At 34.6% G+C, this 14,989-nt stretch overlaps 4 protein-coding genes across 5 annotated transcripts; 2 read left to right on the forward strand and 2 right to left on the reverse strand.

The window, feature by feature from the left end:
- Positions 1-968: 968 nt before the first annotated feature.
- On the reverse strand, positions 969-3,429 carry LOC116848584 (transmembrane protein 43 homolog). Its single transcript, XM_032824836.1, has 6 exons — positions 3,313-3,429; positions 3,027-3,209; positions 2,716-2,948; positions 2,358-2,658; positions 2,053-2,258; positions 969-1,587 (listed from the first exon to the last, which is right to left on the reverse strand). Exons 1-6 carry the CDS (start codon positions 3,343-3,345, stop codon positions 1,305-1,307), a joined length of 1,239 nt encoding a protein of 412 aa, XP_032680727.1. The 5' UTR covers positions 3,346-3,429; the 3' UTR covers positions 969-1,304.
- On the forward strand, positions 3,428-11,160 carry LOC116848582 (serine/threonine-protein kinase 11-interacting protein). 2 transcript variants are annotated; one of them, XM_032824833.1, is made up of 19 exons: positions 3,428-3,574; positions 4,136-4,719; positions 4,801-5,097; positions 5,182-5,375; positions 5,460-5,757; positions 5,922-6,296; positions 6,423-6,501; positions 6,596-6,770; positions 6,842-6,971; positions 7,065-7,199; positions 7,806-7,883; positions 8,290-8,425; positions 8,502-8,626; positions 8,756-8,896; positions 9,023-9,207; positions 9,405-9,502; positions 9,615-9,817; positions 9,944-10,248; positions 10,436-11,160. In XM_032824833.1, the coding sequence occupies exons 2-19, from the start codon at positions 4,254-4,256 to the stop codon at positions 10,631-10,633; spliced, it is 3,618 nt and encodes a 1,205-aa protein (XP_032680724.1). In that variant the 5' UTR covers positions 3,428-3,574; positions 4,136-4,253; the 3' UTR covers positions 10,634-11,160. The 2 variants fall into 2 exon arrangements, with proteins under 2 accessions (XP_032680724.1, XP_032680725.1); XM_032824834.1 differs by lacking the exon at positions 7,806-7,883.
- A 477-nt stretch (positions 11,161-11,637) lies between these two features.
- On the reverse strand, positions 11,638-14,988 carry LOC116848587 (tail-anchored protein insertion receptor WRB-like). Its single transcript, XM_032824840.1, has 4 exons — positions 14,634-14,988; positions 14,318-14,483; positions 14,148-14,215; positions 11,638-13,972 (listed from the first exon to the last, which is right to left on the reverse strand). Exons 1-4 carry the CDS (start codon positions 14,700-14,702, stop codon positions 13,784-13,786), a joined length of 492 nt encoding a protein of 163 aa, XP_032680731.1. The 5' UTR covers positions 14,703-14,988; the 3' UTR covers positions 11,638-13,783.
- LOC116848586 (carbonic anhydrase 9-like) lies at positions 11,652-13,546 on the forward strand. The gene is made up of 6 exons (XM_032824839.1): positions 11,652-11,798; positions 11,880-12,047; positions 12,114-12,270; positions 12,351-12,456; positions 12,938-13,165; positions 13,243-13,546. The coding sequence occupies exons 1-6, from the start codon at positions 11,714-11,716 to the stop codon at positions 13,408-13,410; spliced, it is 912 nt and encodes a 303-aa protein (XP_032680730.1). The 5' UTR covers positions 11,652-11,713; the 3' UTR covers positions 13,411-13,546.
- Position 14,989: the final 1 nt, after the last annotated feature.

Genomic DNA, 14,989 nt, shown 5'->3' on the forward strand with positions numbered 1-14,989 from the left:
TTGTGTGCTCCGGTACTACACCATAATTGAGTGCTTAATGAACTCTTGCATATGATTGGTGTATCTTTTTAGTTCTACAAGAATATACCAATCGAATACAAGAACTAACGACATAATAATGCTAGTGACATCATTGTTATTGGGTTCAGAAGACACAACGGTTACACAACGGTTGAGTAATTAGTCAACGTAATTGGTCTAAAGTTAGGGATCTAACAGTAAGGACCAATAATCACTGACCGCTTAATGATCAGCTATGTTTTCTGAACGCAGCTAATGGCTGATCAGTGAGCAATCGGTGATTATTGGTCCTTACTGTTAGATCCTTAACTTTAGACCAATTACGTTGACTAATTACTTAACCGTTGTGTAACCGTTGCGTCTCTTGAACGCACCCATTAAGTTAAAAAATTATGGCTCCTGCACACAGGACGCGGTAATGCTTGCCACGTGGTGGAAGTTCGCGCGACAGCCAATCAATATGCTGCTTTCCGCAATAACCTTCTAGCTCTTACGGAAAAACAACATATTGAGTGGCTGTAGCGTGGACTTCCGTCGCGTGGCAAGCATTACTGCGTCTTGTATGCAGGAGCCATTATAGCATGTTCGACTGGCTCTGGGTTAACCCACTCTGGGTTATTCAGCCAGATATTCAGCCGTTTATTGGTTGAAGAAATACTTATAAGCTTTATGATTGGCTAGTAGATACTTATGACGTCATTAATCGCTCTCGGAGCGATTAACCCAGAGCCAGTCAAACACGCTATTAGCTTACAATGAGCGATGTAGTATTGAATATACGCCTTTAGTCTAGTAGAAGGTTCAACATAACCTTAAAATGTATTCAGTTCAGTAGCATCAGAAATAGTAACAGATAAAGTGCATATTTGACATTGTATCCTTTATGAATTCTAATAAGAACGCTATACAAGCGTGCAAATCGATTTGTCGACGAAGGTGTTTTATCGTACGATGTGTGCATATTTTTATTTAAACAATTTAAAAGCGATGATATCAATCTGATAGTTTTCGAAAGTGCGACAACAATGATTTAAAACTACTCGCTGAAAATTCAACACAAACATAAAAAGAGCTTGCAAAGCAGTTGAGTGACATAGCAAAACATTTACAAACGCCTACACAAGATGGAAAAAACCTAGAGCAAACGAAAATAGGATAATAAGAAAGATCCAAAACGAAGGAAAAAAAATGAGAAAAATCTAAAAAATAAATATAATATTACATTATAAATATCACAAAAAGTTAAATTAGAGAGCTAGGAGAAAAAATATTGTATATCTAATTTATAATCTCCTATAATTGTCACGCTGTTGAGACGTAGATCCTGACGTTAGAGTCGAGTAGATGAAAGGCAAAATGGACGCGAGTGCTAAACAAAGACCAATCACTGGCCGATACCATACCCAAGCAAAACCAATCACTAGCAAACTGATAGACATGGAAACTGATATAGTGAGAGACTCAACCGCTATTATGCCGCAAAGAAAAGTTGAGTTTAGTATTATTGTTTTTAGTATGTTTGTCAAACACGTCGCTGCCACAAAGAGCACTAGCCATCCGAGCCCTCTGCAATAAAAATAATATATTAAGACTTTACAATATAGTATACATTAATATTTTGTAATAAATAATTTTTTGAAACATCTTAAGGAAAGTCATACTTGAAAACTTTACTGACAAAATACTGACTTTCTTCTGCAAAGTTTACATTGATTAGTTATACAGAATTACAAATGCTTTTATGAAAGTGAACTGGAGTATTGCTCAGTGCTCTCGAGTTGTCAGTAAATATTTGCCTGATACAAAAGTTCTGCAACTTGTACATTCTAAATGAAATGTGTTTACTCTGCTCATGAAAATTGCTATGATCTTACAATTAAATCTAAAAGCTTAAAGATATGTGAAAATGTTTACAGAAAAAGATTTCTGTATATGCGTAGTTATGTTCTTCACTAAATATAGTAAATTTTTGGTGTCCTCTTAATACAATACATAAAATATTTGCTTTATTATATTTTTGTAACATATTACCTAATGGTCCAGGTTCGCCAATAATTGTGCACATGCTCCAAGTGAAACATCTGATCCACCGAAATCTTGTGCTTTCGTTGCAACAAAATTTCCTCGCCGTGGCGTGTGTAATACGGCTTGATGACGTCTTTCTCCAATAGACCAACCACCGAATAAACTTCCCCGCCTTTCCCCGCGTAAGAGAATTGTATCCTGATATCTCCTACCTGTAGGCAAAGCAATGAAGAATTTTACAGATAAAGGAAAATAAATCAACTCAAGAAAAAATTAATGATACAAATCCAAATTTCTCTCAAACAACGTACTTGTGGATTCCATAAGTCTGTGCTATGATAATACAGTCCTGAGTGCATTTTAATGTCTTTTCGCTCCGGTCTCTCGTCGCTAGTAACTTCTACGAAGTCATTAAACTTCTTCTTTAGTTCTGTTCCAAATGTAAACGCGCCGATCTTCACCTCATCCGCAATCTGTAGCTGGCTCTTTATTGGCATTTCCTTTGGATTATGATGACCTGTGCGAATGTAGAAGTTATCCGAGTCTACCAGTTTATCCTTCCATTCCATCGTATAATAATAGTGTTTTTCATCCTCTGTTGTGCCACCAAAGCTGAAATAAATATCTAGTCAATTCAAACTCAACAAACTTTTGGATTTTAAGCTCTACCTTGCTTCTTCTTCAATCTCAACCCATTGATACATCTGAACTCTTCTTTTTAACTTCACACTAGACATTACAATTCCATAATCTGGTTCTGTTAGTGGCTCCGAAACCAATAAGTGCCCTGACAAGTACACTAAACGACCTTGGTATTCAGACAACAAGACTGCTGGATTAGGAACTACAACTATATTGTGCAAAGCCTCATCTAAAGAATATGCAACCCTCACAGCTCTTCCCTGAGGAAACAAAACATTATAATTGTGAAATCGGTTTGTTGGAATACTCCAACAATAATCTTAATAACAGAGTATAACCTCGTTCCAAAATAGAAGACACATTCCAGTAGCAAACATTATAGATCCAATTATGACTGTGAGCCATGATTCTTTAAATTGCTCAGAAATTGTTGCTGGCACATTCACAGAGGTAGATTGTCCGCCAGTGAGACGGTTTTGATGGAATCCGTCGACATTTCCTCTCTGAGGCTGGCCATTTTGCTACAAAATATATCCTTCACGAATCTGTTTTATTCTATCAATCTCGATATTGATACAGTGAAACAGTATTGTTTAATATTATCAATGAAACAATTTTACTTACATTTGTGCGATACATCTCAATGCGAGATGTCATGAAACGAGTCGTACTATTTGAAAATAGATTCTCTCTGCTTTATCGATGGACCGTACTATTTAACATCCACTCCTTCAGAGGACGCATCAAAGGCAGCGTCTCAAAGAATCCTAATAGCATGATCGTTCTCTGGCTTCTTTTTGTTTACCAGTTTGTGTATACACCCTCCTGTCGAAATGACAGCATCCTGTCCAACGTAGTCATGAGTGTCGTGTATGATAAGTGCGCAGTATGTATAAACAATTTTATAAATAATATGATTATTATTATTATTTCCACGCTAAAAATTGTATTTTATTAGAAGTTTTTAATCGTAACGTTGTGTATATAAATAAATATTTTACATAATCGTGTGTTGGCACTAATTTATTATTATTATTATTGCTACGACTGTTGTACTAATTATGTTTATTTGTTTTTACTAGGATATTTTTTTATATGATATTATTTTGATCTTATATATTGTAGATATATTCTTTAGTCGAAAATGCAAATACAAGATTTGATTAACAGGTTATATAATAAAAATTAATATAGAACTGGTTGAATAAAAAAATCTGTGTGCAAGATTTTCTATGTTTCAAAACTTATTTTATTGTTATGTTTGCAGATTAAATTTGCAGATTAATTTGTTGAATTAATGTTTATCCTAATGACTTTATATTATATGAATTACCTTGAAGCATATAATTATAAGAGAACAAAAGACTAGAAGTTCTGAAAATTATTAGTAAAATTCTTATTTGAAATATTGTATATATTGGTCTAACATAAATATCTTTTTTTTCAGGTCAACATAAAAGCTTGTGAAAAATACTGTACTTAACTATGATGATTAAGTAAGCAATATAATTGAACAGAAGGTTCTGTTAATGTTCATATATGATAGCAAGTGAATCAATAGCACAATGTCAGTAGCAGTTAGCCATTTGCATAATATTTTTAGCATGCAAGATATAATAGAACTGGTAAAGCTCCTTCGTCAAAATGGTGACAAGGTCTTAAGTGCTTCCAGCAAGCTTTCATTATCAACAAAACTGCTACATAGTCTCAATGAAGCATTCTCATTAATTGTAGTAGAATCTGAAGACCTGGAAACCTCATTTCATGTGTGTAATAGTTCTAAAATAGATATATTTCGTGATGTGAAGTTCCTACATGATTTTGTGCAAAAAACTATTGGTTTAAAAGTAACACACCATTCATCTGATGCTAAAGTTACCATTGACATCTCTAAATTTCGACATTTAAAGTATTTAGAACTAAAGAAGGTACCTATTGAATTAGTGAAAGGCCTACAGAGTATCAGAGGTCAATTAGAAGGCATTGTTTGTGCTGGAAGGAAAGGAGTATCCACAATCAGTCAATTATTAGGTAATTTTTAAATATATAGCTTACAATATATAATCCAAAGCTTCTTGATTTAAATTTGATGCAGTTTTTCTTTGTTTACAGCCGTATGTGGAGCCGATGCTGGTGTTGGATTTGTATGGGCATCCCTGAAGCATTTAGCTTTGCCACATAATGTTCTCAAATGCTTGGATGAATCTTTAGAATTAGCACCTTGGCTTCAGACATTGGATTTGAGTCATAATATGATCACTAGTGCTGAAGAAATATCCTGCTTGTCAAACTTAAAGTATGTTAATCTAGGCTTCAACAGATTAGAAAGTATACCTCTATTCAACAAGGTAGTGTTACATTCACTACAAGTCTTAGTGCTGAAGAACAATTACATCGACAATCTAAATGGTTAGTTATTAAGTCTCAATAACGATACTATTCTGCTGCAAAACTGTCCAATGTGAAATTCTCTAAGTACCATCTACCATATAGGTCTTCAAGGTTTAGAATGCCTGACAGAGCTAGACTTATCATACAACTGTTTAACGGAGCATTCAATTCTTTGGCCACTTCAAAGGATGTCTGCACTGTTGTGGATGTCATTGGAAGGGAATCCTCTGTCGTATCATCCAAAACATCGGATGTTATCCTTAAAACATTTGCATCCGAACTTGTCAAATAGCAAAGTACTATATAATCAAACTCACAAAACGCAAAATACAATATTAATTTTTCAGTTGTAACGTGATATAAATTCGAGAAATTCCTAGTTTGTTTTAGATCATCTATTACTTTCGAAATCGGAGAAGATGTATGTCGCAGAAAATCGAATTTTTACAATGTGCGCAAATCAATCCGCATCATTGACCAGCACAATATCTGTAAATGCACACGAATCCAGCGAGAGTGGGTCCGATCATCGAATAGTATCGTTACCTGAAAACCTAGAAAAGAGTTTAACGAAAAGTAAAAGGAAGTCGAATTTAAAAGAAGCGATCATCGCTGAAGCCGATCAAGAAAGCGAAGAATTTAAGCAATTACCCGATGTAGTGGCGTCTTCTCATTTAGGTAATTGTACTTTTTACAACAAGACGCAATAATATCGGTATATTTTACTTTTAATTCAGTGTAATAATAACTTTATTTAATAATCGATTAATGATTGAACATGTTAGAGCAAAGAAAATAATACATAATTTTTGTGACATATTAAATTAGATTTTGTTTTTCAGAGACGTCGACCGATCATCTAGAGACGAAAAAGCGTATGTTAGCCCTCCGAGAAAAGTTTGGCGAAGACAACTGGTTGAGTAGTCACGCGGGAACTTTTGTTCAGGACATCATGGGTTTGCAATCCGTCTCGCAATCTGCGACATTGCCAGTAACGAAGATACAAACTTTGGCTGATATTAATGTGACATCGTCTCTTCACGAATCACTGATTTACATGATGGACAGCGAACAATCTTTCGACGAGTCCGAGTCACAAGAAATCGCAGTGCAAGCGGAAGTTGAACAAGAGGATGTCCCTCAACACGAGGAAACATTGCTTGACGAATCTTCGGAAACAGAGGAAACTCATGCAACCGAGTATGATCTTAAAGAAGGTAACAGTCGCGCAAAGAAAAATTAAATTATCAAGCAATGTTATCTACGATGCAATAACTCTGGTAGCTTTTCAGTTGCATTTCCACAGTCGTCCCTGAAGTACTAGTATCTTTATTTTCTTCTAGAAACTGCAGATGTATATCTTGTTCACAAACGAAAGAATGACGATGAGAAAGAATACGTTTTCCTGACAATAACTCCCACGTAAATTGCTGTTTTTCGCATATCTGAATTTATTACATCTTATTCTGACATTTCATAATATTGTTAAAATATCACTTTATCATGAACTTTACAGAGATATCAAAGAAAGAGAATCGAACAATGGAAAAGTTAAATATTCTTGGTCGACAAATTCCGTGCTATCCTGCGTCTTAGGTAGAAGCAAGTCACCCACAGTTGATATTATTTTTGACACTACGCGGAAAGATAGAGAGAATAGGCGGTATTTTGCAGAACTGAATGACGCAAAGGTACTGAAAAAGTAAACGAATGCAATTCTACATTAGATTTACAGTCTATGTATAATGTAAGTATATTTCAGGAAATCGTAGCAACGATCAGCAAACAGCTCGAAGCGCGGCCGATGTTGTTGAAAATCTTCAAGTGCATGAAATGCTCGACACAGTTTTCGCAAGATGCGGAATATGTGAGGCTCGCTGTTACATCGACAGGTTTGTCCATCATAGGCGTAAATTTGAAGATAATAGCAAAAGTAACAATTCTTTCAGGTGTGAAGATAATAGCAAAAGTAACAATTCTTTCAGGTGCGAAACAATTCAAGTGTCCCGCTTGTAACAGCAGTCTAGTCATCGAAACGGAAACTTCGCCTAACGTGGACAATCAAACGGAAAATTTTGTGGGTGCCAGTCTGCAACACTCCGAATCATTCTCTAGTATCGGTAAGCCTCCTCGTGCTCGCAGCATGCAAACTACTTCAAGCTATATAAAAAAAATTAATGTAGAAAGCTGTACACACAATCAACTGCATAGCTCTTGACGATCGTATAACGCAATCCTTCCGATCTGCAAGATTAAATTTATTGCTATTGAATAATCGTCCGCAATTTGAAGTTTTGCAAGACGATGATTGAAAATTGTGAAGAGATTTTTGTTATTGAAAGATGACAATAACAAAAGGTAATTGAATTTTCGACACGTGTGGCAAATAAAATTGCAAAAACGCGAGAATCCAATGACATCGCCGTAGTTTAGATAGCATTAAATATCTCGTTTTTCGCCTTTAGCGCTTCGTCGTTAGTTACGAATCACCTTGCGTGCGTAGCTCACATTAAACAATTAACTGTATTAAAGTTGGCCTGGTAATCAATAGAAGTGGCCTAAAAGAATTAATTAAGACTTGTCTCTCTCGGCATTTGATCAGTTAACAATAATGAATAACTGTGAATGCTCTAATGTTAGTTAGTATGTTTGTTAATACATATGATTGCCCATTGCGTGTCTGAGTTTTACTTGATGGGAACTATAACATACTAATCCCGGTGCAGGTGGAACGGAAGGTGGAGCTAAATCCGTCACCACTTCTCTGGTGCACTCCGAATCTCACATTCAAGCTCAAGTCTGCTGTAAGCTTCAGTCACAATAGTACATTTTATGTTACAGCACTCTATTCTGTACTTTCTATGGACCCTTTAGCCATCGAAAACTGAATCTTTCTTTTTCCTCTTTGCTCTTTCCTTCTCTTCCTATCTTTTTGTCTAAAAATGAGAGCGCAGAGTAAGATAAAAAGCTTGATGGCTAAAGGGTTAAAATCTCTTTACATGATAAACATTCAAGCAGTATCAAGCATTCTCTTAACTTTCTTCCGATACTTTAAGCAGCTGTAGTTCCTAATTTTCTTTTATAAGTATGGCATATTGTTGTATTGAGAGAGAAAGAAACCTTGCATGCTTAATTCACGATAACTGATTGATTTAAGAAAATATGAGAACGATCGAAACTACTGTTCAACTGTGCTTGCATTGTCGTCAGGTTCAGCGACAAGTTTAGAAGAATCAAGAGGCTCCACACCATCTGCAAATATTCTGACGAAAAAATACGAGAGCGACATAGAGATACTCAGCAACCCCAGCCAAAGTAGCATCGAGGTTTTAGATGAAACGCTCAAGTTAGTATAACAGTTAATTGTATGATCGTACCATCATATTATTTGTGCTGATTCGTCACGGTATTTATCGATGTAGGACAAATCTTACACCAAGCCGGAAACGTTCAACTGAGGAAAGGCGAGCCGCGATAGCTCCTTCTCTAATAACAATTCCGGATGTAACGCCAGTCATGGCAGGCCTTACGGAGAGTAGTTCTTCCGGTACGTATATTTTAACATCTTCCTGTTACGAATAATGATATATGATTAGTTAATTTGCGCGACTGCTCCATTATGTTTATTAACTGTTACGTATTAATTTAATTTAATTAACTGGCGTTTTATTCATAGGTTCGCTGACCGACAGTATATGTACAGCATACGAAAATAAAATGACTAAATCAACAAACGTTGACGCGAAGTCCCATAGCAGTGACGGCGAAAAGGAAACTGCGTTCACTCCTGTAACAAATCTGACTTCGATGTTAGGAGGTAATACTGTAGAGTTCGTAATCTCATATTGTCATAAAGTATTGTAAGAAGTATCTCGGTTAGAGACCATTGCAATGTTCAACATAATTAACTATGTTTCTGTAATATTTACGTTGTCGTCTGCAGGCTTGCTTCAAAGCATCAAGATCGGCAGCAATAAAATGTTGAAAGGCGAGGAGGCCTCGAGTTTCTTCGGTAGCAGCGTGCAATATTCATACACCGATTTCAGCAGTATAGATCACAGAATCAAATTGCACATCATCCTAAATGTGTTCGAACATGAAAACGAAGAGCTAGTCCTTCTTCTCAGGGTATTGAATCAATATAAATTGATCGAATGGACTTGAATTGAAAGTTCAAAATTAGCATAATCGATTGTAAAATGAAATTTAACAAAATTCAAAAAGAATTTGGAAATATCAAGCTCGTAACAATAGTTAACTTTAGTTAAAGAGATTCTTAAGAAAAATTACAAGTGATATTTCGTCTATATGTTTACTTACTGTAGGCAGACATTTTGATGCATTCTATGCAAGAAACGTTTCCTGGATGCCTAGTGTTATCTACGTCTAAGGTTTACATTCTTAGGATTAATGGACCAGAAGGGTAAGTGTAATTTACTAATAATAAAAGAAAAGAAAATCGAGAAATGATTGAAGATAACTGACATGAAGGACTTATTAAGAAATAATTGAGAATAAAAATCAATTTACGATAGAGAGGACCCACAACGGTGGCTTCACAAAGAGGTCAGCTGGACAATGGATAGACTGAGATCATTTGTACCATTGCCATTCAAACAAGGTGTCCTGATCGAGCTGCAACAACTTGGCAAAACCAATGAAGAACATCTGAGCATCACGTTGCTCTGTATCCTGCAAGATTTCCAAAGAACATCAAACTTTTTATTCTATATCACAGGTAAAATGCATCTTACAACAGTACGAGAGCACGATATTATATATATTTGGGAGATCTTATAATTAGAAATCTTAGATATAAATGACAGTAATATTTGAGCTGTTCTCACATGTTGTGTATCGACAGATTTGCAGTTACCTCCAAGCTGCGAGGTGGAATTCACCGTTCCGGAGCACTGCAGTACTTTGATGCACAGTCTATTGACGAGCACTGCAAATTATCAGGCTGGAGACACTGTACGATTATTGGCAATGTTTTCCTCCGCAGTTTTAAAACAGCACAGCGACATTATCAAGCTGAAGTTGTCTGGATTGATTGTAACAAATTCTGCACTAGTGATACTGGAGGACAACGCACAATGGCTAATGCCAGACAGCGATCGAGTCCCCTTAGTTGCCAGAGAGCAAGCTATGAGCAATTTAATCGCGATAGTTAGTAACTCCATATTATTTCTGTCGCTTGATCAAATTACAATTCGCGACTCGTGACTCTAAACGACTTTGTAAATAAAAGTATATTGTACAAAGATAATTCTTGATCGATACACGAGTCGTTGCTGCTTGTTACAACTGATTTTTTAGTGGCATATTTGTTGACGCGTTAATGATGTATCTGCAGGAACACTATGACTCCTCGTTAACTTTAAACTTCCTGGATGAAGTGGCAGGACTCGAGGAAAATTGGAACTTGGAGTTTGTCTCGTCTGGCGCAGTCGAGGCTGTAATTAGTTCTATACAGCCTCCGTGGGAAGAACTGTTCTCAATACCTTTACAAGTAACTTCACGCACTACACAGGATAACGTGGAAAAAGTTTAAACGGTACGTGAATTAAATCTCTAATGAATTTATCAATACAAGAAACGATATGATCGTTAAACGATTTGACTTCCTTATCAATCTGAAAAAAAATTTTTCGACACGATTTACGTGATTCGAATAGATTTTTTTATCATCTTCGAGTTTATAGATGCGAAAATACTTATAGGACATTATGAGATATAGAGGATAAATTGTTAATTCAGTGATAATTAAGGGGCTGTCGATAGAATATTAATATATCACAAAGTTTCCAGTGGTGCTGTAAAGGCTGGAATGTTGTTATTTACAAGTACATCCAGCTGAATTTTTGCTTCTGTCGCGTGCATAACTTTCTAGCTAAAATTCTTACATGGATATTACATAGATATTTCGTCTATACTCATACAGGTTTTAAAAGTTTCGTAACTGTTCTGTCAGTTTGATATTTTCACTCAATGTTAGTTTTTATCGGGCGCCTCTGACTGTGATATGTATATTTCAAACTTTATATAATATAAATATACGAGACTTCAATATATATATATATATATATTTACTGTAGATATTTGTATCAAAATAATATTGTAATTTATATTTTGTAACAAAGTGTGATAAATATAATTATGACCTTACATAATATACTTCTCAATTCTTATCTTTACTTATCTTTACGCAATATTGCATCTTCTTTCCAAGAGAAAGATCACAATGAAATGTATAGTTTTGTTTTACGTGAATTTTACATGACGAAAGGAGCAATTTGCTCTGCCTTTGTGCAGCAAATCGCGTGTGTAACAGTTAAAAAGCTGTGACATATATAATTTACAATAGTACGCACCGTCGTGAATACTTAATGGTACTCGTCCCCGATACTTTATGCAGTGCTAAACGTTTCAGTCATTCGTAAGAATGTTCCTTCCTTCGTAACAATTTCACTGTCTCGCGAGCACATCTTGACATAGGAGACAATTTAGTGCATGTGGATAAATAATAAATGAAGAGAATTATTTCTGACATAACACTTAAGATTCATGCTGCAAATTTATTACACACACACACATACACATTAACAATAAATTTTTATACAAGAATTAAAAAATGCACAATATCTCACAAGTAACGATGGCATGGATCATTTTCATCATTGTACCAAGTACCAATGGCTTTGGATATAGCAAAAGAGGTATATAGTAGTTCTTTATAATGTTAAATCATTATTAAACTTAACAAAAATGAAAATTTAAGTCAAAGTGCTTTATTTTAGAACAACATTTGTGGCCGAAGACACACAAATTATGCGCGGGTAAGCTACAATCACCGGTATCTATATCCACTTCCAAAGCGATTCCTCTACCGCTTCCAGCGCTCGAAATGATCGGTTACCATGATTTTCTTCCGATGCCGCAAACACTTACAAATGATGGAAGAACTGGTAAGTGTTCTCGACTTACAAAATCTTATGAAAGTCGTCATATTCTCTAAGAGCACTTATTTTCAGTTAAGCTCACGATAAATAAAAATGTAATGTACAAAAAGTTGCCGTACGTATTCGGCGCCACGTTGAAACGAAATCAACAGTATGAAATAGAGCAATTGCACTTCCATTGGGGTGCGAAAAACAGTAGGGGTGCTGAGCATGTGTTAAACGGCGTAAGGTGATGATCATACTTATATTTACAAGAGTTTGTAATGGCGAAATATCACAGAGAATAATTGGTGATATCAAATATCGTAGATATCCAATGGAAATGCATATTGTGCATCGAAGTCTGGCATATGCGAACTTGTCGCATGCACTACAGTATGAAGACGGTGTAGTCGTAGTGGCTACTCTTTTCCAAGTAACTTTTTCGTTTTTTAAAACATACAAGACTTTAATATTTATTGACAACTTGAGTTCTAAGATTTACAGAACTGATAAAATCGGTGAAATCCCGGGGAAAATGATTATATATAATTATACAAAATGATATAAAAAAAATATATAAAAAACTCATGAATTTTGTCTCTAGATAGTCACACATATAATCATATATAATTATATGTCCATACGGAAAAAAATGCCGTTGAATAAAAAAAGAAAGAAATTGTTTTATTCCGTAAACATCGACTTCGCTAGAAACATGAGCATTTGATTTCAATTGTTCTACTTTTTAATTGTTTGACTTCAATTGTTTTACTTTAATTATATTTATACAACAATATTTTTCTCGGTATGGATATATATAATTACATATGATTATATATTGTTACATAGAGATAAAATTCATATATCGTTATTTTTTTCGGGATGACAACCTAAGTGTAACTATATGATTTCAGTTGCGAGACGAGCATAATGAATATTTACGACCTTTCTTGGAACGGCTACCAGACGTAAAATGGGTGCACACAGAATTATCAGTTAATATATCCATAAGTCTAAAATCTTTGATACCATCGAACACCGATATTTTTTACACATACAAAGGATCTCTCACCACTCCGCCTTGTAGCGAAGCAGTCACCTGGATAATCTTCGCGACTCCAGTTTCAATATCTTTTCGTCAAGTATTTTGTACCACAATCTTATTTCATTGTTTCATATTTAATTTCTTATCGAATAACAATGATCACCCTTGTCGCAGATAAATATATTCCGGATACTCTCGAGCGGTAAAAAAACGCTAGAAGACAATTTCAGACACCAACAAGGCATCGGTCTGCGCAAGATATACATCAGGAGAATGCATTCGTGGTTTAAATATAGCGATTCGCAATTGAATTTCGCGAACTTAAGCTGGTTTTGGACTTAGCACGATTATGCAAGGCAGAAAGATAAAAATTATAATCTCTATTTTTATTTCTGTTATATTTATATTAGGTCGACGCAAATGAAATAGCTATTTCGTGTGCAATAATCTGATAATAATAAAAGAAAACTATAAAATATTTGTAAGATTATAACTGCCAAGTTGACTATAACAAAAAATTTTTGTAGCAAAAGTTCTTTCTTTCATTTAATTTTTCTATAAATTATCCAATAAATAATAGTTTAATTAAATTATAAGATAGATTTTTACTAAATTACAAAAATGTTTAACACACATTATGTTACTTCCTATTAATATTACAGGACTTATAATAAATTATAGACAATTCTATTATTTATATAAGACAGTCTTCAGATTACTTGTACAGATTTCTGCACGAGGATATTCCTGATTTGGTGATTATGGCCCAATTCATTAGAGAAATACCATTGCCATGCTGAGCTGGCCAACTCAAGACATCTTGGATTGGCCATAGCGTATCCTTTGGCAAATCAATTACTAGTACATTGTTATATCTGTACATCAAATATATTGCTAATATCCCCTGAAAGTATCATATATTTTGATTAAGATTATTAAAAGATAAATAACTAAATATATATATGAATATTAATATATCAAGTGCTACTGTAATTCATAAACAGGTTATAAAATTAAAAAATTGCCATTTAAATATGGATAAAGTGGCACTCAACATATTAAATGAGAAATCTACATACATTTATTACATAAAAGGCATAAGTTAAGGACAGTTGTAGTGTTAGTCTCCGATTTTGCCGCTGTTTTACTGTGAAAGAAAACCTAAATATAAATATATACAAACATATGAAGTTGGTATTATTGTAATATATTCAAATCGATACATTAAGGATGAAATACAAAAACTTACTGTTGTTTTTCAAGATGCTTTCCAAATTATTGTATTTGCGTTGGAGCCTAGCATATTTAGCAAATTCATTTACCATGGAAATTCCTGCCATTTCCCGTTTCAAGTTACTTATCTCGTCCCATAACTCATGATCACACTTCTTATGCGCGTATTGTCGCGATAATATCTGTATTTTATTAGATAAAACTTTGATTCAGGGCACAAATTGACAACTTAGATATTTTTGTTAGGTTAGGTTAATGTTTAGGATAAATTCGTGAAATTTAAGTTTTTGAAAAAATATATGCATAATTTAAAAATATTTAAAAATACTTACAAATTTAATCAGGAACGGTACAACGTCATTCAAAATGCAGATCACGGTGGATATTATCAGTAAAATCATATCGCACACACACACAATGTGACATAACCTATAAATCACGTAGCGATAAGCAGACACAAGTCTTGTTAAAATCGTAGTACGTACACTAAAATGATTCGATTCAATTCGAATATTCTTTAATATTGACGCTTTTTAATGATAATACTAGATAGTACATCTAGATTCTATATCTAGGTACTTCAAGCATCACACCGCACATTATGGTGTTTTGATGACGTCGTGTGATGACATTCACTTTTCAACGCTGTCGATAAGTCACTTCATGCGTGTGTAGGTAAGATCAATTT

This window comes from Odontomachus brunneus, unplaced genomic scaffold, assembly GCF_010583005.1.
Source record: "Odontomachus brunneus isolate Ranch 3 - 2012 unplaced genomic scaffold, Obru_v1 Obru_scaffold_097, whole genome shotgun sequence".
Taxonomy (NCBI): Eukaryota; Metazoa; Arthropoda; class Insecta; order Hymenoptera; family Formicidae; genus Odontomachus; species Odontomachus brunneus.